This window comes from Pyrus communis, chromosome 6 (assembly GCF_963583255.1).
Source record: "Pyrus communis chromosome 6, drPyrComm1.1, whole genome shotgun sequence".
Classification (NCBI taxonomy): domain Eukaryota; kingdom Viridiplantae; phylum Streptophyta; class Magnoliopsida; order Rosales; family Rosaceae; genus Pyrus; species Pyrus communis.
In genome coordinates, this window is record NC_084808.1 from 18,882,101 (window position 1) to 18,906,559 (window position 24,459).

The window sequence follows — 24,459 nt, forward strand, 5'->3', positions numbered from 1 at the left end:
CCAAAGACGATCTACTTTTTAACGAACTCTTATCAACAAATTAAAACCTATGCATGAACCTTATTAAGAGATTAATTTGATTGATCATCAATAACCTCTAATCATGATCCAGGTGCAATACTGAGGTCTAATAAACAATCAAGAGTAATGCTAAGTAGATTAATTTTTTAAACTAAATTTGTAAATCATATGATGTGTCATCAAGGAAATAAACACGTTAATCAACATTGAAATAAGAATTCAATCATCAACAACCACATTATGTAGTTTACAAAATTTGGTCTAAAAAAATTAGTCTCCCAAACTTACCCAACAATTAATATTTGGATTCTAATGCATGGGTTCAAATCGTTTGTTTTACGTGACTCAATTAAATCAAAAATGTTATTTTTACCATATTTTTATACCACATTTGTATCACCTCTCTAATGAGATTCAGATATGTTGGCGGGTCATACCTCTATTAGAGAGATAGTACAAATGTGATATGAAAAATTTGATAAGTGTAAACTGATAAATACCAAGGTTCTAAAAAACGCTAGGCGCTAATCAGGTGGCAGACTAAGGCCTAGCGCCTAGGCTGGAGTCTAGGCGAACTAGGTAGATTTAATTTAATTTTACTATATATTATATAAATAAACATCAAATAATACTTATATTTTTTTTTAAGGAAATAACACAATATTCATATCATGTGAGTTTAATTTAAAGTGAATATGGTGGAGTCTTAAAATAGAAAACAGAAGAAAGAAGGAAGATAAAAGTTACAGGGATAAATAAACAATCTTTAAAAAAAGATAAATGGATAAATAAACAACAAAAAGAAAGTTGAGGTCGTGAAGAAAAAGAGATGGGAAAATGGGTAATCAAATGACAAAAGAAAGGTGGGTTTAGAAAGATTAGAAAAAGAATAAAATGGTGGGGTCTGGATTCTGTACAGTCAGTTTAGAAAACCAAGGTATAAAAACGAAAAGTCAGCAAAATTAATCAACATCTTTTGCAAACGACATCGTTTAGGTACGGAAAACTTCAAGAAGAAGAAGGCTTCGTCTTCTTCAGCGAGTTGCTGCTGCCCTGCCACTCTTTCTTTTTTTTTTTTTTTTTTTTTTGCAGATTTCGGTTTCCACATAAGCCCGCCTAGCCCTGCACAACTTTGCCTAGCTCCGTCTAGCACCGCCTAATTCCGTTAACTCCGTCCAGCTGCCAACTAATTAGCTATCTATTTTTTGGTCCAATTATAGGCAAATCGCAATGATTAACAGATGATTAGCACCTAGATGGCCGCCTAAATTGCTTTAGAACACTGATAAATACATAATCAAGCGTGTCAAAAATATAAACCAATATAATATCAAGAGCACGCATTCTAGTTATGCGTGATTCAATTAAATTATGTTGTATATATAATCAAGCGTGTCAAAGATATAAATCAATATAATACTAATAGTTCGCATGCCAATTATGCCCTACATTTGACTAGTCACGTAGTTATTAGGTCATGCAAATGATCTTTCATCAGCTCTCTAATCAACTGTAGAAATGAAGAACAATTCAAAAAAATTGGCAGTGTTAGTTGACTAGAAGATTGAGTTATGCTACAAATATTAGTCTTACGTACATGAGTCTTTGCTAGTTTGTTCGTGAATAACTGTCGGCTGGTAATGAACATGAAACATAACTCACAAGAATATATAACTGACGATGACGATCGCTTACCTGCACTTAGATGACTTTAGCGTTCTTGCCCACTCATGTGGACATTGTGGGGTGATGTGTGTATATACATCTACTACCAATGAAAAATGTTGGAACAACCATGAGGGTATATATATATCTACTAGTCTTGAACAGTCTGATATTGCAAGGAAAATTAGGTTTCGACTTGTAAACTCCATGCATATATTTTGGAGTGAGCGATCAGGAAAACTAAAAACAACTCTAATAGTAGGAAAAACGGAATTTTCCACAATTAATGGCTGCAAATCCTTTTGATATCATCTTATCATTTTTTTTTACACTATATTTGTGTTATCTCTTTAATAGAGATGAAACTCAAATGTATTGATGGGACATCCTTTATTAGAGAAATGGTATGAATGTGGTATGAAAAATATAATAAGAGTAAAATTACCCAACTAAAAACACTTACAATGAAAATTTATAACTTACGTGATTAAGAACATTTATTTATGTACTCGATAACCTAGATTCAATTGGCCCCACTCCCCCTCCTGACACCAATGCTTGTACAAGAAAAACGAGTACCAACTTGATTGCATGCTATGTGATAGGATTTTTACCACATGCAAAAGTAGGGATAAAAACACTTAAAAATACTTGCAAGAGAACAATGTAGTTGTAGTATAAACAACTCAAGTAAGGTCGTTTCCACATGGATTACTTAAAACAATTTATGGAAAACCAAAATCTTTGTTAATTATTTGATAACAAAGATCGAAAAGGGTTGTTTTTGAATTTAAATATAATAAAAACGAATTTAATAAGGCTTATTATATTAACACCCCACATATTGTTAAATATACCCCATATATTTAACACATCCCAAACTTATTTTTTGAATTAAAATTTATCTTATTACACCACACATATTTTCCCATAATACCCTCACACCCCACACTCCCAACATACACCTTACATCTTCTACATACACTCTACATATTTTGCATACACCTCACATTTTCTACATACACTCCACTCTATTCATAATGGTTTCTTTCTTCTTATGTCGTTTGATACAGAATCATTCATGTCATGAATGATTTGCTCAACTTTTTTCCCCTAAATTATTTTTTTGCAACAAGGATTTGCTCAACTTTTTCCTAACCAGTGAACATTGATCAGTGAAGGTGTGTGTCCAAAAAATAACAATACATTTTAACCTTCATCCACCTGTGACGGTACATTTTGAACACGGTATGGGCCAAAGGTTCAGACAGCCCCTCGGAATTGGGATTAACTTCTTAATGTTTAAGGATACAAAGTTACTGAAAGTAGTTAACTTGGATATCTGTCTTATAGATGTGAAGGTCGAGGCATCCCATCCCGCCCCTGACTTGGATAACTATCCTATATTCGCAAAACTAATCTACTTGAATCAACTTGAGTGTAATTTATGGTGGATTTTCGCCTTGACTGATTTTTAGTTGGACTTCTTTTCTTGCTGCAATGCATGTGTGTGACAAGCTCTTGAGATTCCAAACAAACCGCTGCCCTATTTGCCGACAACCAGTTAAGAGATGTTTGACGATAAAGATCAACAATGGCCCTAATGAATCAGTCATCAGTGAATGAATTAGTCATCAGTGGATGTGTTCTACAAAGGAAGGTGAAGTGCTTTTGAGAGTTGAAGTCTTGAAGAGGATAAATAATTTTGAGATAAGATATACACGTTAAAACTGATTTGAGGTGTATTTAGAATTTTTTTTTAACTTTTCTAAACCCTATAGGGTCGAACTTGTCATTACATACTAGATATATGAGTCATTTAATATTAAATTTTAAATGTGGGGTGTATTCAATACTACGTACAGTGCTAATAAAAGAAGCCTTTAATAAAAGTAATTTAGGAAAAACAACTAGTAACCAATTAAAAAGAAATCAAATAAAAAAGAAAAAGTTTTGAGAAATAAATTTGGAAAAGCACTAGGGTTCCGTCATCCCCTTAACAATCTTATGTAGATTTACTAATTGCTTATGAATTACCTATACAACTTTGAAGGTTAGGTTTTCCTAATGTATATTCTACTTGTGGCATTCAGATCAAATATAAACATGCATGACTCATTACGCTTTGTGAAAACCCTTTGAAAAACCATGCAACCCCTAAGACGTGACATTCGCCTTAGGTGAACTTACAACTATCAATCACAAGAAGCAATAAGATATAGAGACAGTTTAAACACAATGATTAATAATTCAAAGTATGCATGGATAACATCATAAGCAATTAAATAAAGACTACATATTCATACTAAGGCTCAAGGCATCGTCCTAGCAAACGAAAATTAGTTACGAACAACCATAAAACAAAATATTATTAAGAACATGGATAGAAAACACCTTGTAGGTAAAAAGTCTGAAATTCTCCAAAATAGTGTGTGTGTTCCCCTAATGGCTAAAAAGCCTTATTTATACTACTACAAAATAAAATCCTACCTAAAAAAGGTTTTCTAAAAACTAGGAAATATAATAGAATAAGATACCTAAGGAACAAAAGGTTTCCTATTTGAACTAAAATTCGGACTGCATAGAAAATCAGACTTTTAACTAATCAAATCAACTCCAATTTGGTCTCAAAAGGTCTCCTTTGAAAGCTTAAGTCATCCCCAACAAATCCTAAGAAGGAATTTTCCTCAAAATATACCATCTTAACCTCCAAAATACCCAAAACGTCCAGAAACATTAATCTGGGAAAGTTGCACGCTGGGCCTTCTTTTCTTAGCCACGGTCAAACGGCGTGGTAGAAAAATCTGAAACTTTGACATAATCATCTTGAAAGGCTCACAAACATCTCCAATTAGAATCACTCCAAAATTCATCTGTTTGATCACTTTTTACTCAAGAGGAAGTCGAATGTCCTACATTGGAAATATAATCCAAAATATCAAAATCTCACAAAATAACCAATAAATTAATATTGAGATTGGGGTCAAATATATAGTATAATATGGACTTGTCACTATGAACTTTAATTACGCCTATATTATAATGAGGCGTTTGTTTGCCCTCGCTAACCCTCACGGGACTAGATTAGACTAAAAGTTAGTCCAGTCCCCTGTTCATTACCTGTTGGGATTTATTTTAATGGCACTAACATTCACTCGCCTCGACTAACCATGGGATTAGCCAGTCTTAGCGAATCCCCTAAAAAACCATGGGATTGCTAGTCCTATTTCCAAAAATGCATACGATGTTTACATTGCAAGTCTACAAGCATGCTTCTGGGCAACTCTGTTTGCCCACCCATGCCCAGATCCAAAACCCAACCCCACCCACAACCTAAATCTCAAAAACTAGCTGCCAAAAATCGAAAAAAAAAAAAAAAAGCAAGACAATAACAATAACAATCTCAATAGAAAATTCTTCCTTATTCCCGAAACTTCCTAGAAAATTCCTAGACAATTTTTCTTGCCCATAAAATTTCAGAGAAAAATGGATAGAAAAAGGGAGAAAGTAGCTTTGGTGACACACCCCAACCCGGAATATCTACTAGGACTCCGAATCGAGTTTTGCTAGGCAACACCTTGAAGGTGACGAAGCCATAAGGTATAATAATGTGAACAATATGAATAAATTTAGCCCTAAAAGTGTCTAAGGACTAGAGTACACTGCGAGCGGGAATGAGACTGTTTTACACGCAACATCAGAGAATAAGTAAAGTATAGTATTGTGGGTAAGGATCATACCCTCAGAGGTAGCCACCTATACTGAGATTCGCCACAAATCCTCGTCGATGCGAACTTCCAACAGCTAAAACATGGAGGGGCGCAAAAACAAGGGTGAGTGAGCCTGAAAATAAAGTTTTTAATAAAAAGATTTTTGAAAACATTATAACCCCTCACCGTAAAACCCGTATAATTTCCCAAAAGATAATAATACATACGTATATATAAATCATGCTTGAGAGTAGTGAAAACCAAGTATATGCCATGTCAAGTATCTCAGCAATGAAATAAGTAAGCCAGGTGAAATAAATCAATGTAAAATGATATACCAGCCAGAGTCACCTAACGTGACCTGTACGGCTCTAAACCTGCACACGAGTAGGAACCACCTAATGTGGTTTGTACGACAGGCTGGGTGTAAATAAATACATTTAAGTGCTACGATCACGTGAAGGTTGTGCGAAGTATCGTAAGTCACCTACGAGTTGGAACCACCTAATATGGTTTATACGACAAGCTGGCACTTGCCTTGGATCAAAGGTGAGCGTGTGGTACGGGAGGTGAACGATCACGTGAAGGCTAGGCCTTGACCTCGGGCGGAGCACTAACAATGGGTGCAGGATAATGAGTACCAAATGTATCCAGACATAACCATATACATCACGACCACTAACATCATAATGTACTCACCTGTAGCTTACCTGGACTCTGCATCATCATGCAACATTATGCAAAGCTATACTAATGCATAGGCTAAAATGTAAAGCAACCATGTCATGTCATTTTAAACGAAATTCCACTTAAAACCATTTCTGGGAAAAATGGGAAACATATATACGTATATATTAAAACCATTTCTGGGAAAAATGGGAAACATATATACGTATATATAGAAAACCGAAAAGCTCACTCACCTGGAGTCCGTGCTATAACTCTCTAGTACAAATATCAAGGCGTCACGAACGATTGCCGCTTGGAACAATTATCAAATCATGTCTTAGAATTCTTATCAATAGAACATATAACTTACATGTCCTAATTGGGAAGATCCATAAGTTTCTAATATCCTCAAATATTACGTATTATAACGTATCAAAGTTTGGTGATGATCCAACGGTCGGATCGTCGATTGCTATAATAATCATGCGGCGAACTTTCATGGAACTACGTTCAAATGACAAAAATTTGTCAATCGGACTTCACCAATGGAATCAAAGTATTCAAATTTAACCTAAGAAGGTATGGGGACGTCTCGGCCCATTCGCCGCCATAGGTGGCGGTTGGCCGCCCCGACTTGCTAGAAAATTCAACTATTTCTAAAAATTATCAAATTTTATAGGAATGAAGATCTCAATGAGTAGAGCAACTTTCATACATGTGACTAAGGCCAATTTGGCCGGGAAAAATCTCAATTTCCCCTCGATCCGCCGGAAACCCTATAAAGGGTGACTCTTGATTCGCCCTTAAATCGACTCCGACGCTCCAACCAATGATTGAGCATTGTTTCTAGGCTCAAGGGAAGTATATTGGTGGTGGCAATTAAAGGAAAACATTTCGGAATTGGTGGATTTGGAGCAAGTTTTCTCCGGCACACGCAGGCTGTTCTTCGTGAAATTTCCACCCTTTCGTGTCAATTTTGGCTAGAATTAGATGTTGATATATGGTGATAAGGTTTGGTGGTGGTGAATGGGTGAGAATCACCTAAAAAATGGGTGAGAATCGTCGGAAATTGCTTCGAACCCAGCGGCACCGCCGGTCGAATCCTTGGGTATACAAGTGAAGGGGATGAAGGTCTGGGTTGGGTGCCACTCACCTCTCTCCTTTCCCCTCATTTCTTTCTTTCTTGATTGGCCACCTCAGTTCTTTCTCCTTTTTCGATTGGTCTCACATCCCCCTCATTTCTCTCATTTATAATTCATCACCACCGCCCATCTTTCTTTCTTTTAATCTGGGCCACACACATGGGTTCATTAGATTTTGCTCCAAAACTCTGGAGCATTCTAGAAATAAATAAATTTACAATTTTGCCCTCAACTTTAAACGTTAATATCTCATTCGTTAGAACTCCAAATCACAATCCGTTTGCACCCACGCGTCCGTAGCGACGAGTACTACGAAGATACGCCAAGAAAATGAACCTTACGTGACATGACAAGACAGTCAACAAAAGTCAACACTTTGTCTCGAAGGGCATTTTCATAAATTCACTTTTAAAAATTATAAAAATCATAATAATTGGGAACAGGTCATTACAACTTTTTTGGCCCAATACGCCCCCGTGTTCGTTTGTATGCCTAAGATAAGGGGACGCCGAGCTCAAAGGCCCGCTGGCCCCCGACGTTGAAACTGGTTCTCAGGTCGTTCTACTATGCAGGTTCGACAATGATCAATTGGCACATTTCTCGATTTATGCATGTCATCCTTGCGCAGGTGCCATGCTAATCTTCTCTGTATCGTTCCAATTTTATCGGATGTCCCTGTAAAATTGGAACGATACAGAGAAAATTAGCATGGCCCCTGCGCAAGGATGACACGCATAAATCGAGAAATGTGCCAATTTGGTATCAGAGTCAATCGCTGGCCGGAAGTGTGCCGACGAGGATATCGAGCCCCTAAGGGGGGTGGATTGTAACATCTCACATCGCTAGGGGAGTGGATCCTGTAAGCCTTATATGTATATTCCTATCTCTACGTAGCACAAGGCCTTTTGGGAGCTCACTGACTTCGGGTTCCATCGGAACTCTGAAGTTAAGCTAGTTCGGATGAGAGTAATCCCAGGATGCGTGACCCACTGGGAAGTTTTCGTGTGAGTTCCCAAAAACAAAATCGTGAGGGTGTGGTAGGGGCCCAAAACGGACAATATCGTGCTACGGTAGAGTCGAGCCCGAGATGTGGTGGGGGCCTAGGCGGGGTTTTGTGACATTTGGGGACAAAAAGAGATGGAGAAACGGTGAGGGAGAAGAGAGTAACTTTGGGGACGATTTTGCAGAAAAAAATGGTTTTGAAGTGTTTTGCAGGAAAAATGGATTTGAACTTTGAAGCGTTTTGCAGGAAAAAAGATGGGAGGAAGGGAAACAATGGTGATAGAACCAAAGAGGAAGAAAGTACTCTCTAGAATAAGGTAGAAGAGTGTTCAGAATTTTAAGAAGAAAAAAAAAACGAAAAAGGTTGAATTCATAATAAAATATTATAATGTTATAATTTATTAATTATTATGTTTTTTAATCCGACACTGCACCAAACGTTTCACTAAATTAATCTGTTTTAGTTTAATCTAAGCTAATCCAACTTAATTCCTGAAACTAGTCGAGTCCAACATTAAAAATACAATTTAATCCGTGATGCTAGTCAAGTCCAACATAATAATTTATTAATTATTATGATTTTTTAGTATGGTTGGAATACGGAGTGGTACACTAGATGCCACTATATCAATAGTAAAATATGTGTGCTAAAAAATTAATAACTTAAAAAATAAAATTTCTCATTACTTATATAAAAATACGTAATATATCATTTTTATTCCCGTCAGAATGAAAAATTTCTCCTAATCCGAATCAAACAGGCCCTCTGATGTTACGTGTCGTACTTTAGAGAGTGGATAAAGCCCGACGACGACGTGGCACCAAGGGGCCAAAATCCGAAGAAAAATCTGAGCGAGTTTTCCAATTATCGGTTTTTCCACACCTCTGTAAAAGCCTGCCCCCTGAGGCCCAAAAGCCGAAACCAATTTTCCTTCACCTACATTCCGGAAATCAGACATCACCAACTGAAGCTCTCTCTCTCTCTCTCTCTCTCACCCAAAACGGTGACTGCGGTGGCCATCTTTTCCCACATATCAATCCCCAATCAGCTCAATTAAGCTTTCGAATTTGCCCCAATTAAGAGATCAGAAGCTGCAAACCCAATTAATCTTTGACGAACAAGTACGCCTTAGTCTCTTTCTATTGATTTTTGCCCCATTAGGGTTTGATTTCTCTGCATGTCATCATATGCATATGAATATCCTCTCTGATTGCTCGTACGATCATGGTGATTGTATATTTAGGGTTTGTTCTATTAGATTCCCTCCGATATTTCTTCACTTCTTAATTCATTTCTTGGCAGGTTATAAATTTTTTTTAGGGTTTTTCCCCCCTTTTATTCATTGTTTAGGCTGCCCTAGAACTATAGGAATTAGGTCAGCTAAGTTTTTTTCAGTTTCTTGGCTGTGTATTTTGTATTTATTTTGTAGTATTTATCACTTTAAATTTCTGGGTAATTGATTAAATGCTAAAGTTTTAACTGGAATATCAATAGTGAAACAAATTCAAGTAGCAGAGAATCTGAAAATATCATCATGACTCAAATTTTACAAGTTTATGTTCTCGTGTCATCATATAATTGGATTTGATAATTACAATGAGAATATTTCTTTCGTTGTCGGTAGATAATGATTTAGCCTCAGATTTGGGGTTTCGATTTAATTGTTGGGGTATTGTACCCATCTTGAAAGATAAGTTATGTTTTGCACAAATTTAGGTGAGTTACATGCCAACAGAGTACATTGTTGGATAATGGCTGTTCAGACTTCTACTAAACCGAATGTATATGAAGACGAGGATGATGAACCTTTAGTTTTCAAACGGTGCAGCACAAAATCTAAACCCAATCAATTAAACGCCGAAGCAAAGAAAATACCGGCTCAGAGGCAAGTTGGACAACCAGGGAAGCAGGTATCTGAACACCGTTCTTCAAATGGTCTAAACTCGAGTGTTCAAAAGGGTAAGATGGTTCCATCAACCAAATCACCACCAGTAAAATCTCCGCTAGCAAGCCCAAAAGCTTCAACTTCATCTGCTGGGGCATCACCAGTATCAAATTCAAAAGCTTCAACTTCATCTAGGGCATCACCAGTACCCAAATCACCACCGTCGACTACATTAGATGGTCATTCTAAACGGTTATCAGAACAGAATAAGTCTACTACAATTAAGAAGGAAATTAATTCTATTGAGCATCCTGCTCCAGGAAATAGTGATTCTGAAGATGAAAAACCGATAGGTGCCAGACTGGGGAAAGTGAAACCTTCTGAAGATTCAGATGATGATAAACCTTTATCATCAAGGATTGCACCAAAGTCCAAGGTGGGAACATCAGGCAGTCAGCCTTATGATTCGAAAGAAAGGAAGCCCATTGTTCCAAAAGTTCAGAAGAATGGTTCCAGCACAATAGATAAAGGCAAGGCTCCATCTGTGGTCTCTAGTAAGAGGCCTCTGGATAAGGCCAATTCTTCTGAGAACTCATCAGCTAAAAGGCCAAAAGTTTCAGATTCTTCTACATCTGTAAAGAATAAGCCAGTATCGGCCAAACAAGAACTAAAGGAAGAAGATGATGATGATGACTTCATTCCAATTTCTCAGAGGAGTAAGAAAGTTGCATCGTATAGTAAATCATCTCTGACAAAGCAAACCGTAACCAAAGTTGGTTCATCCTCAATCAAGAAAACGATCAAGAAGAGCCAAAAAGCATCAAAATTTTCAAAGTATTCTAAATCGACCACAAAGCCACCGAGCTCTAATGATGGGCAGACAAAATGGACAACTTTAGAACACAATGGTGTCATTTTCCCACCTCCATACAAGCCTCATGGGGTAAAGATGCTTTATAATGGGAAGCCAGTCACCTTGACTCCTGAACAAGAGGAGGTCTCTCTCTCACTGATCTATATTTCTGCTTCGAATATTCCACTATCTTAATGAATTAAGTGTTCTTTTTAATTTAGATTACTTTCCTCATAGTTTTTGTAAGTGACTATACTTACACTTAGAAGTTTATATGTGCAGGTTGCAACAATGTATGCAGTGATGAAAGATACAGATTATGTGCAGAAAGAAACATTCAGAAAAAATTTCTGGGCTGATTGGCATAAGTTGCTTGGGAAGAACCATGTAATTCAGAAATTGGATGCTTGTGATTTTACCCCAATATATGACTGGTATCAGAATGAAAAGGAAAAGAAGAAACAAATGAGTACAGAAGTAAGTTGGTGACTCTATAGTTTAATTACATAAAGTTAACCTTTTGAGTTTATTACAAACCAAAACATTATTTTGGTATTCTTTTATTGTTTTTACTGTTGGATTTATTTTTCAACCTGTTGGAGCTAGTTTTTGTAATAAGCAACATGTGGAGCTGAGGGTAAGTTGTTTTGACAGACTTCACAGCTGTATTCAGCGCTCGGTTTTTGTTTTAATTGACAATATAGTTCCGGCATATTAGGACTTGTAGATGAAGACGAGACAAGGCATGCCATGGAGTTAAAACTCCCAGCCGCTTCCTGAAAGATTCCTTAATAAAGATGCCATCAAGGAATTTTTAAGTAGCAGTAGGGATTTTCAACCCCATGTAAATTAACTAGTTACAAGTTTATTGATAGATGATATGATAATCTATATCACAATTCACAAGTTAGGATTGACAGTTTTTGTTCAATTGCTTCTTTTCCAAGCATGTTTGTGATGGGCTTAAAGTCTGTTGTCATAAAGAGCCACAATATTATGATAAGTCAGGATGAGATAACGAGAATTACCAGTGCTTTCCTTTCCTGATACTCAGTGGTTTCCATATGAAAGATTCTTTAAGTATCACTTGACCATCCTTTATATTGTACATCTATTGTCGTCCACAGCTTCATATATAATGCCAATGGTTCGTATATTTAAGTAAAAATTCATAGGTCATCTTATGTTATGTGCTCTGCAGAATATTTTCCCTATGCCTCCTTTTTCAAACTTGTTAAGGCATTTCTGTTGATGCAGGAGAAGAAGGCCTTGAAGGAGGAGAAACTAAAACAAGAGGAGAAATATATGTGGGCTCGCGTTGATGGTAACCAAGAAAAGGTTATCTCTAGCATTGCTTGTTTTTCCCCTGTAACCTAGGTTTCAATCTGGTTAAACCATCTGTATTATTGCTACAAAATATATGGTACCCTTCTGGTGGTTGTGAACATGGTAGATATTATGTGTCATTGTAATTAGAAGAGAGTAGCATATCTCTGTTCTTTGCCTTTTATCATTACCCAAAATGTTCACCTGAGTGATTCATGGGGTTGCAATATTAATACAGGTTGGAAACTTCAGAGTTGAACCACCTGGGTTATTCCGAGGTCGTGGAGAGCATCCAAAGGTTTGATATTATTTTCTTTGTGATACGTATTTCGGAGTTGTCCACGACAAGATAGTTTGATATGTGGTGGCTATCTGTTCAATTGTTTACGCTGATTTTTGAAATTTCTTTGCATATGTTGCTGTTAATGCTTGCTGTGTGTGGTATCAGTCGGGAAAGCTGAAAAGACGGATTCGTCCAAGTGATGTTACAATTAATATAGGAAAGAATGCCCCAATTCCAGAGTGTCCCATCCCTGGTGAAAGGTTTGTCCTTCATGATCTCCAATTTCAGATGTTCAAAAGGATGATGTTTTCTAACTATAATTTTTTTGGGTGCTTTCCATTAACCAATTTTTATTTAACTTTAACACGTGTTACAGCTGGAAAGAAGTAAGGCATGACAATACAGTCACATGGTTAGCTTTCTGGAACGATCCAATTAATCAAAGGGAATTCAAATACGTGTTTCTGGCACCTAGTAGTAACTTGAAGGGTTTAAGTGACATGCAGAAATACGAAAAAGCACGGAGATTGAAGGTGCTTAGATGGAGATATGCCCATGAGCTTTTAGCAGTTTATTTTATTTTTGGATAACAGAGTAAATGCTTGTCATCGAATTGACGAACCCTTGCTAATTTTGAGTGCAGGACCATATAGGAAAAATCAGGGCTTCATACACCAAGGATTTTACTAGTAAAGATGTAACTAAGCGGCAGATAGCTGTTGCTACCTATCTCATTGATAAACTTGCTCTCAGGGCGGGTAATGAGAAGGTATAGTGTGTGAACTTACTTCAGCTGTACATAGAGGCTTTTGGCCTTACTTTGTTATGCCGTTTTTACTGAACAAGGTTGTTTACACGGACAAGTGAGCAAACATTAGCGAGGGCATGGACATTTACATTTCAGTATTAACAGAGTGATACGTACAGTAATAGGATCTCTTTAGTTAGAGCAAGCATGAGAATCATAGTTTCAAACCATTTGTCCACAAAGAAGTGGACAGAATTTTTGTATGCTTGAATTTTAATGGTCGTTCTCCTACAGGATGATGATGAAGCTGATACTGTTGGTTGCTGCACTTTAAAAGTAGAGAATGTAAAAGCAATTCCCCCTAACTCATTGGAGGTAATGGCAATGCTTATTTGGAAATTTAAAATCATTGTATGGTAGTTTTCAGTGTGTTTACCACTAGTAAATAACCGGTCAATCTTTTTTTATAATTTCAGTTTAACTTCCTTGGTAAAGACTCAATCAGATATGAAAATACTGTTGAAGTTGAGATTCCTGTTTACAAGGCAATTATACAGTTCCAGTCTGGTGAGTGGGTGGCTTTCTGATTTTGTTATTGCGTTTTTTTTTATTTTTTTATTTTTTTTATTTTTGCTGTTTGAAGCCCGTCAATGCGCTCAACTTTCTTTTTTGATTTGCTTCAGGGAAACGTGGCAGTCATGATCTCTTTGACATGTTGGATACCAGTAGATTGAATGCTCATCTAAAGAATGTGATGGATGGCCTTACAGCAAAAGTGTTCCGTACCTACAATGCATCTATCACTTTGGATGACATAGTAAGTTGATGCTTGCCTTCAATGTCTTTGAACCTTGTATTTCTCTTATTTATTTTAAATCCTCTATAATATGAAAATTAAGCTTTTTGTGATTCAGAAGAAAATTCTGAGTCTCTCACCTCAGGATGCGAGAAAATCCTAATCATCTGAGATTTCGTGCAGATTAGAAAATTACTGTTCTTACATATACAACCTGTAATGCAGAGATGATATTATACTTGATGGCATAAATTTGGGGAAATTTTAGAAAATTCACTTCTGTTTGTTGCCAAAGCAAATAAAAGTTGATCTACATGCATGCATTATTGAAACAGAGTGATATACAAAATTTCGTGAATTGGGTGCAGTATGCAAATTGTGATTTGGTAAAAGCTGAGGGAACCTTCCTAAACTTATTTCATCGCATAAGCATTTTGGAAATTTGATTTGACTTTTTTAAAGCGTCACTAACAAAAAAAATAGTTTTACATGATTCCACAAGGCATATAAAGAGTAAATGGGGTATTGTGATGATTTGTTGGCCGAAAATCATTTATATATCTGATGACACTGTTATTGTGAAATATTCAGTACTGTCAAGATGAGGCACCTTTTTCGTCGTATCCTGAATCCTAGTTACTTAGATTGTGGACCTCATTTGTATGTTATACAGCATTAACAGGGATATTAAGAAATTTCTTTGCTTTTGACTTCGACCAATTTTCTGGTTAAGTTATTCTTGTGCGGTTCCTTTTTCTTGTTATCCTGCCCCTCTTTTTCAGTTTCCTGACGATGATTCTTCTTATTTTTCCTTTCCTTTGCCGGATGGCAGTTGAACAAGAAAACCAAAGACGGAGATCTTTCAGAGAAACTCGTTGTTTATCAGCATGCAAACAAAGAGGTGTAGCAGTTAATCCTTTGAGAATTTGTACTGAGTTAATAGTACTGTTCCTTTTGACTCAGTGGCATCTACAATATTTGGCATTTCATTGCAGGTTGCCATCATTTGTAATCATCAGCGGACTGTCTCAAAGACTCACAGTGCACAAATGTCCAAGTTAACAGAAAAGATTGATGACCTTCAGGTAATGACCTTATCTGGAACTTAACTGAAATGTTAGATGGCGGCATTTGTAAAGTGAAAGTAAAAAGTAGGGTGATGGTGTAACGTGCGCCTTGGGAAAAAGTCTTGGTGAATGATCTGGGAGTTAGTGTTAGACCAACCACCCTTTCTCTATCACGTTGCTAAAAAGTATGAGAGGAGAAGTTGAGACCAGAAACCTCTTTTGTCTGAGTGGGTTTGTAGACTGATGGTCTTGAAATACATGTCTATTTCTTGCCGTGGAACTAATTCTCTTTTCTGGTTGTAGGGCATCCTGAAAGATCTGAAAATAGATTTGGACAGGGCCAAAAAAGGAAAGCCCCCACTGAAAGATGCTGATGGAAAGCAAAAGAAAAATTTGACCCCGGAAGCGTAAGTTTACTTGTTTGCTTGTTTGGACCAAGTTTCCATCATCTCCGGATATTGCCTTTCGTAGTAATTTATGAATTGACACAGGTTGGAGAGGAAGATAGCTCAAACAAATGCAAAGATTGAAAAAATGGAACTGGATATGAGAACTAAAGAGGATCTGAAAACAGTGGCCTTGGGAACGTCAAAAATCAACTATCTTGACCCTAGGATCACCGTTGCTTGGTGCAAGCGGCATGAAGTTCCAATCGAGAAGGTAAGGTCTTCTCGTGAGTCTGTTCTTGAAATGAATGTTATTATCCACAGTAATTCAGCCGATGAATAGATTACTTTACATTTTGATAAGACATTTTGTCTTGACATTTTCCCAATGATACAGATCTTCAACAAGTCCCTCCTCGCGAAGTTTTCTTGGGCAATGCCAGTGGAGCCTGACTTCAGATTCTGATACTTGGAGATGTTGCTCGCATTGCCGCCTTCCCCTCCGTTCCAAATTGAGAAAAAAATCGAGACAGTCGACCCGACCCGATCCTTCCTTCTTTGTTCCATTGTCGAACTTGACATTTTTGTTCTTTTTTCTTTTTCGTATTTCTCTCTTTCGGCGCAAAATTCTTGTTGTATGTTAATCTAATCTAATGACTGGCTGAGTAACCTTGCCACCACCTTGACATTTCATCTGTGTTTTCTTTTTCTTGGATCCCAGTAATTGTTTTATTTGAACTCTGAAAACCCTCTTTACTGATTCTAAAGATATTTAAACTGCATTCAACATGCACCTTTGCGTTGTGTTGTTTACTTTTTGGTCTTTCTTCTCTACGATGCAATCCCGTCCTTGTGACTTGACGCCCGGCGTTGGATGATGATTTTATCAACATTAAATGATGACGTTTCTAGCATTAAATGATGTGGTTGACAAATGCTAAAGTTGGTCTTTACTAATTATTGTCTCGAAGCTCTAATTTTCCAAATCGATTGTTTTCAGCAAATTTAAGTTATAAAATTTGCTTAGCTAAATTGCGTCGATTTGGAAATTCAAAGTTCCATAGACGACTTTAGAGCAAACCCTCTTTAATAATTGTCCACTTCATCACTTAACGTTAGTGAACCTAACAAATGTTCAATTTTCAAAATGTTAGGTAGCTATTTGAAATGTTTTAAAATGTTAAGACCATTTTGAAATCACTTCTAAAGATTGGATAATTATCTGGACTTGAACTGTTTAAAGACCATTTTAAAATGTTAAGATCATTCACCCACTATCAAAGAAGTTAATGGAAGCTAATCTTCCATCCTTAAATAAAAAGATATTGACTTCCAGGTATTTTAGTTTGATTTTTATTTTTATATCATATTCATGACGATATGTGATTTTTACACTCTTTAGCTTTTCACACATCTTCAAATTGAATAAACCAAACGAAAACAACTGACATGATAAAACAAGATATGTGAGAGACTAAAATAAATGTGTTTATCATTTCTCATTCATGACTCTCATGAATGTGAGAACCTTCCATAGAACGAATTGGCCGCCATCATAGTCCTCTCTCCTTGAACATGGGTGTGCTATCCACACTCTTTTTTACTTCTCACATATTTTTTTAATTTCATGTCATCAGATCAAATAAATTCAAGAATATCAAAAGACATATATTAATAAAGAGTGTATGAGAAGTTAAAAAAAAAAAAAAAAAAAAATGTAGATATCACATCCTGTTGAACAAAAGTGTGTGGCCTTGTTGGCGCGAGCTGTCCGATACATGCTTGAGTGGTCTTATTATTATATTTCCTACAATGATTTCAATGGCTGATTAAAGTACGTACAAATTTTACTTTATAGATATTAAATCTTCCTCATTATTTTGAGCACTCTCTCAAAATAAATCCATTTTCCACCCATTATGAACGTGTCCATTACTACTCATTATTTTTTTATTTTTTATGTGTGTATAATTTAATTATGGGTGAAGTGCCAATTTGATCTATGAATTAACATCTAAGTGAAAATTCAAATTCTTAAACTTTTTTTTTTTTTTCAAAAAAATCAGTCTTTGAATTACAAAAATTTGCCAACTACATCTCTAATATTATATTTAAAGCTACTATATTTAATTTATCATCAATTTAAGTCACGTTACTCCTATGTGATACACAGTGGAGGGTAAATTAGAAATTTTACATAAAGAAATAATGTATGGATTTAACTTTGAAAGTTAAATTAAACGTTAAATTCGCAATCTATATGAAATGTTAAGAACTTATAGACTAGAAAAGAACGGTATTTACACTTTAAAGTGTGTAACATAACTTAAGTTAGATGAAAAATTAGATAAAGTAGTTTTAAATATAATAGTATGAATGAAATTAGAAATTTTAATGAATTTAGAGACTTATTTTACGAAAAAAATAATTCAAAGACTAATTTTCACTAAAATGATAATTCAGAAACTAAATCGACACTTCACTCTTTAATTATTTAATAGATGAAATTAATAAAAATATTTTCCCTTCAAATTACAAATCTCACAGCTAAGTGGAAATAAAACTAAAAATACAAAAAAGCATAAAATTAAGAGTAATCTTCTGCCCAAATCTTAACTTCCATTACAACAATACATTATCATACATGAAAACCCACGTCTCAATTTCCCAACAGGGCCCACCCACAAATCACATAATTAAACTCCACTACTAATTTACCCCACATATTACAAATCAACCCCCAAATTTCCCAATTTGTCTTCTTTTATCTTCCATTTTCACCCCATTCTAACTTTTAATTTACGATAACAACCCCACAATATTTCCCTTCGGACAAAAAGGTCATAAGCTACCAAGTACCCGCAAACAGTAGTTAATTTACTAATTCCCCCCCGTATTTTCCCGGAATCCCAGATCAACCGCCGTTAAAAAATTCACGGAGCGATTCGACCTCGAAACCGAGCAGACAACGAAGGACAGAACCGTATCAGATCGGATCCATTCAGGGTCCTCTTCTTGGGGTCCTCGGATCCGGGTTTTCCATTTTCAATCAAGCCGGAGCAACCGCCTCAGGTCTCGAGTCGCTGAGTCGTCGTCGACGACCTTCGACACCTGCTTCTTCCTCGAAAACGACGGCAACGGGAGCGAGCTCGGCTCCGGTGACATCGCGAACGCCGATCCGGCGTACATGTCGGTCTTACCGCCCACCGGAGACCTCAGATCCACAATCCGAACCTGCTTCTGCACCATTTCCGGCCCGGGCCGGAGCCTCGCAGTCCCGGTCCCGGCCAAACCACCCTTTTCATTCATCTTCGAGTCCAGCGACTCTCCTCGCCGCAAGATCGTGACTTTCTCCATCTTGAAGCCCCGAAGGTCGTCGTGGGAGCTGGACCTCTTCGCGACCGGCGCCGCATCCGCCGGCTGCACCTGGATCCTCCTGGATTCGGATCGCACTGCCGGCTTTCTAGATCTAGGGTTAGAGACGTAATTCTGGTTAGCGATGGGGCTCCCATAGTAGTAGCTCTTCCGGCGCGAAAACGACGCCGGACGGACTCTGATCCTTTCGATGAGACAATCCTGAGGCCGTAAGATCTCAGTCCCCATATTATCAAACCCTAAAATCCAAAAAATCACCTAAAAATACGAAAAATATAAAAAAATTCTATATTTTTTTTGTTTTTTGAAATTTTTTATGGCCTCCTCTTCTTCCTCACATGGGTGGGGGGAGGAGGTTTTATAGCTCTGAAATATTTTTTCTGCAAATCCGTTTTATGTGTGTTGTGTTGTGGAGAAATGAGGGTTTTATAGACAAGGACCGGAGGGAAATGACGTTTCCACCCGCCTTCGCTACTTGCCGCGTGGGGAGCCCGCCACATTTTGATTTTCCAAAGGCTATCCGTCCGAAGCTGACTGGGTCTTTCGCACCAGTCGGGCCTACTTGAAGTCTGTTTTAACGGAGTCGTTGAGGTCCTCGGTCTGGTATCCGTCGTGTGTAACGCGTCAAGTACATGGACAAAGTTGGTGAGGGAAATGTTAAATCTTTTGGTAAGGGGGCCATGGTCCGGTTCGGTCCAGTTTCACCTTTAAAATGGAACCGCAACGGAAAAATTTCAACAGTTCAGTTCGGTGCGTTTTCGTTTAAATTTATTACTAAAATCATACGGTTCGGTTCATGCAAGTTCTGGTTCAGTTCATGCCGGTTTACTGTTCTAACCAAAATTATATATATGTTTTTTCTAATTTTCTACTTCTAATACCATACACATATTTTAACCACAAATTCATGTAAATTTGAGTTTCCACTACAAGATCCATAATATTTGTGACCGAAAGATACAAGGTGTGTATATACATATAAATTAAAAGATAAAATGGCACATATCAAGACCAAAGTGTAGATCTTAAATTAAAACTAAAATGTACATAATGGATAATATACTGGAAAATAATGGAGAAAATTGATTAAACAACAAGGGAGGGGAAGAGAAGTGAAGAAAAATATTGGGCTTATGCATATGGTCTTCTTGGAAAAATGTCTTATTTATATAAAAATAATAATAAAACAATAATTTATATTAAAAGCAGTTAGGTCTAGTTCCTCCGGTTCTCAATATTTCCAAATTGGAACCAGAACCGTTTGAAACAATTCAATTTGGTTTTTTTTCGGTTTTGACTTTTTTGGTCAACACAGTTTTTTATATTTTTTTTGTCACGGTTCGATTCGGTTTTTGAATTTGACGATTTTTATGCCCATCTCTATTTTTTGGTACTTTGTAACAAAATAATATTGGGTGGAGGGAAATATAAAAATGTCTTGGCTTGTACTATTGGGGATATTGGCATGTTGTGTCTGTAAATTATTACTCTGAGAGTGATCATTGAGCGCATTATTTATGTTTATAAATAATTTTACAAATAAAAAAATTTAGAATTTGCCTTTTCATTATTCAGCTTGTCTGCCATCTTTGACCAAGTTATATTCCACACATGTTTTTACCGTTTTATTATCTAAAAAATTATTGTTTTTTTAAAAAAATTTTTTATCAAAAATAGTTTTTGAGGTTACCATAACTTTTCATTTTGATATATGAGATTTTAAATTGATATAAGTGATCACTGAGATTGTCTACCATCAATCATTTTAATCATTATATGAGAAACCTCCGTTAAATTGAGAATATTTTTATCAAATCAATATCCTTCCCTTGAAATAGTAGTTATCTCAATTCAACAAAGATTTTTCACAAAAATACTAAAATAGTCTATAATAGAGCAACGAACCTTAAAGTTATTAAAAAAAAAAAAACATTTGATCTCAACTCGGGCTAGTTACGTATTGAAATAAATTTTATATTGTAATAAGGTTATAACTTTTTTGTCTTATCTTAACAAAACATGTCTCTACATAATTATAATAGTCAATGAGTATGAAATGATAAAATATACTTGCGCCCAAGGAATTCTATTTAGAAAATACAATATTCATTTAGTATAAATAAGTCAATAAATAATATTTTTTAACTACACCTCCGATAAATAATAACTTCCCTAAACTTATAAAATTAATTTGATCCTAACTACATAACTTTAACCAATTAGTACAACGGTATAATAATATTCCTTTTCACCACTAAGTGAAAGATTTTAGATTCGATTCTCGCCAAAGACGAATAATCCTATTATTACTAATCCATTGTGAAGTTAAGTCCATTTTTTTTTCCTTCAGTATAAATAATATCATATATTTATCATAACTAAAAATATAAAATCACCATAGAAATTGTGATGTCATTTTTTTAAGATTATTGAGCCTTGATTCAGTGCCCTTTACTTTCTAGTTTCACAGTTCTGTTTTGCGTGCTAGCATCCCTTTAATCCGACATCTTTATCTGCAATATCTAATTCCATCACTGGATTCTGAAACTTTTTACCATCCCATCAAGCTTTTTCTCAGGACTTTATTTACTATTGGTTTATATGCCTTTTTCTTTAAGAAAAACTAATTAAAAAAAATGTTTGAAAATTTTGAATTTTGACCAAAATAAAAAATCAAATAAATAGTACTAGGATTGACCTTTTAATGTAAAAATATAATTTTTTGTTAAAATAAACAGTACCATAAACTTTTCGTTAAAGTTCTATTTTCTTTACCATCCTTTCAAGCTTTTTCTCATGACTTTATTTTCTATTGGTTTTATATGCCTTTTTCTTTTCCCCCTTCCAATTGGAAAGTTTAAGCATGCAGCGTCACAAAGAGGGAGCTCACGAATTTGTTCCCTTTCCAGTGCTCCAAATAATCACATGTAATGTAAATGGTGAAAAATGCAAGGCTAATTTGCATGCATTAGCGACTATGAGTTATTTATTCGTGTGCGTTATCATGGGTGGTTGAAAGTTTTTTATATGTGCATATGAACTTAGTATGCATCAATAACTCACAATCACTCATACACAAAAAGATGATTTAACCTAACGTAAATGTGCCAACCTTGCATTTTTCTAGTCTAATAATTATTCATCCAATAAAAAAACAATGAGGAAAATGAAAGAAAAGAAAGGAAGCTTTATAGGATAGGGGTTGAATACTCTTTTTTTTTCATAAAGAAGTGAATCGCAAGGAAGCAATCCTACTCCTTTTCTGAAGTCTCCAAAATTCATCCTCCCAAATTTGATATATCAGTAAAGCTAAAGCTTTGTTTATATTTTATTTTTTTGTTTATTTATCTCAGGTAAAGTTAAAGTTTTACCTGAAGAATCTTGTAAGATTTAAAATAATGTTCATTTTTTAATGATTGTAGAGATGTTTGGGTCACCCCTGAGGAATGAAACTGCTGTCTACCGCTTGGTCTGGTGGCTTTCCTCCATGAGAGTTGAACAATTGACCTAACTTGTTGAGCAAATTATGTCACCTTGGGGTGGTTTTTATCTTTCTGTGGTCACTATGTGACCAACCGGACATACCAACACTGATGTTTTGGATAGTGATACCACGATATTGAGACATACAATCATATTATTGATCCAAAATGTTGATCGTGTACTCGTGCTATGAGAGTGCTTGTCCACCTAACTTTCGTAAAATATTTCATCACAACCATGATTCATTTTTGGTTGTGTATTAATAAGAGTTGGAAATTTTTATTTAAACTCATATAACCTATTTATACACCCAACGTAAATTTTAAATGTGAATTATCTTTTCTACCTTATTGAATAATTACCATCAAATACAAAATGAAATTAACAATAAAATTAAATTTTATTAATAAACCCACACAATAATCAAACTGTCATATCCCGTCCCAGGGCGGATCACTTCCTGGGCCCGCTCCACCACCGTAGCACGATATTGTCCGATTTGGGCTTACCATTCCCTTACGGTTTTGTTTTTGGGAACTCACGAGCAACTTCCCAATGGGTCACCCGTCATTGGATTGTTCTAGCCCCCTTCTCGCTTAACTTCAGAGTTCCTACGGAACCCAAAGCCAGTGAGCTCCCAAAAGACCTCGTGCTAAGTAGGAATGAGAATATAAATATAAGGATCACTCCCCTGGGCAATGTAGGATGTCACACAAACTCTACAATCACATCAAACCTTACGATCATACAATATTTATCATACATTCATTTTAGCTAAACCTTTAAAACGGTCTCATAGAGAAAAATATGCTCTTCTTGACCAAGGGATGATGATTTTGAAGTTTTGAATCCTGCAACTAATGTATGAATCAATTTATGCAAGTTTCTTTTCATTTGATTTCAAATTTTTTAGAATTTAGAAACAAAATTAACACCTTTTCTATTACACTTGCCCAGAAACTAAATCTAAGTTTAAGTCCGTAACAATAAATCTTCAATTTATAGCCTACACTAGAGATGTAATTTTCTTGGCTTTTGGCGGACAACTACAACATATATTAGTATTATCCAAAGCCTTCTACTTGCTTCTATGAAAGCAGTTAATCTTCCGGGCAAGTAAGATGCGAAAATTGACTAAAACATTGACACACAACAAACTATTTTTATGATTTCTAAACTACACGTTGTCTATTTTATATAACTTAACCATTGAATATAATTTATACCTAGCTCTAATTAATTAAGCTTGAACTTGACAAATGCAGGAGCAAGGATCAAACATTAGCACCGAGATGACACAATTATTTAAACTCAACTTAATTGTATATCAGAATGACAAGTACTGCACCATTTTCAGTACCTACTAGGTCCTTGCCTTTGTATATTAGAGTGTCAAATATACATCAAAGATTAAGTATGAGACAAATAGGTAAGAGATATTACTCTCTTTACATCTTGAACGTGTTCTAGAATATTGATTTTGAGTTTTTATTTTCTAAATAGATGTAAAGATAAATTTAGATATTGAAGTGGAAGTAAGAGCATGTTGCAGTCAAAAGTGGCTGGCCATGTCCGTCTGGGGAACTGCTTTCTCTTTCTACTTAAGCAAGAAGTCCAATTTCTTCAGTATTCGTTTGGTATATATGATATATCAAAGATGGAAGGTTTCCTCATCAAAATGGTTTCTCGTAAAGCCTTCAAGGCCAGAAGAAAACCGACATGTCGACATGTGGACTTTATGTGGTTATAAAAATTGCAATTTCCAACCACACCACAATAATCAAGTGAATTTGGTTGGCCCGTATTGCAATTTCCAACCACACAAAAAGACATAGCAGCAGCTTGAGGATGCCAAGTTATTCCCCATCTTAGCTACCAGAAATTTTTAAGAGAGTTTTAACGAAAGTCTGCAGTACTGTTCAATTTAAAGAAAAATTTTATTTTTACACTAAAAAGTTGATCATGGTACTATTCATTTTGCCCTTTATTTTGTCCTTATCATTAAAACTCAAAATTTTCAAGCCATTTTCATAATTTTTAATTGTAA

The 24,459-nt window shown here is 35.8% G+C and overlaps 2 protein-coding genes, 1 non-coding gene and 1 pseudogene across 4 annotated transcripts; 2 read left to right on the forward strand and 2 right to left on the reverse strand.

Moving 5' to 3' along the window:
• Window positions 1-7,789: 7,789 nt before the first annotated feature.
• Window positions 7,790-7,897, reverse strand: LOC137738509 (U6 spliceosomal RNA). The gene has a single exon (XR_011068955.1). It is a non-coding gene; the product is annotated as a U6 spliceosomal RNA (small nuclear RNA).
• Window positions 7,860-7,968, forward strand: LOC137738510 (U6 spliceosomal RNA; annotated as a pseudogene).
• Window positions 7,969-9,055: 1,087 nt separating this feature from the next.
• LOC137736985 (DNA topoisomerase 1 alpha-like) lies at window positions 9,056-16,314 on the forward strand. Of its 2 annotated transcripts, none has more exons than XM_068476319.1 (16): window positions 9,056-9,331; window positions 9,927-11,092; window positions 11,231-11,425; window positions 12,206-12,286; window positions 12,513-12,572; window positions 12,723-12,817; window positions 12,934-13,090; window positions 13,201-13,326; window positions 13,600-13,680; window positions 13,782-13,872; window positions 13,989-14,122; window positions 14,934-15,002; window positions 15,097-15,186; window positions 15,472-15,575; window positions 15,660-15,828; window positions 15,952-16,314. In XM_068476319.1, exons 2-16 carry the CDS (start codon window positions 9,962-9,964, stop codon window positions 16,018-16,020), a joined length of 2,652 nt encoding a protein of 883 aa, XP_068332420.1. In that variant the 5' UTR covers window positions 9,056-9,331; window positions 9,927-9,961; the 3' UTR covers window positions 16,021-16,314. The 2 variants fall into 2 exon arrangements, with proteins under 2 accessions (XP_068332420.1, XP_068332421.1); XM_068476320.1 differs by having other exon boundaries at window positions 9,057-9,331; window positions 10,039-11,092.
• Window positions 16,315-18,032: 1,718 nt separating this feature from the next.
• On the reverse strand, window positions 18,033-19,325 carry LOC137737146 (uncharacterized). The gene has a single exon (XM_068476537.1). It carries the CDS (start codon window positions 19,155-19,157, stop codon window positions 18,600-18,602), a length of 558 nt encoding a protein of 185 aa, XP_068332638.1. The 5' UTR covers window positions 19,158-19,325; the 3' UTR covers window positions 18,033-18,599.
• Between the last annotated feature and the right edge of the window lie 5,134 nt (window positions 19,326-24,459).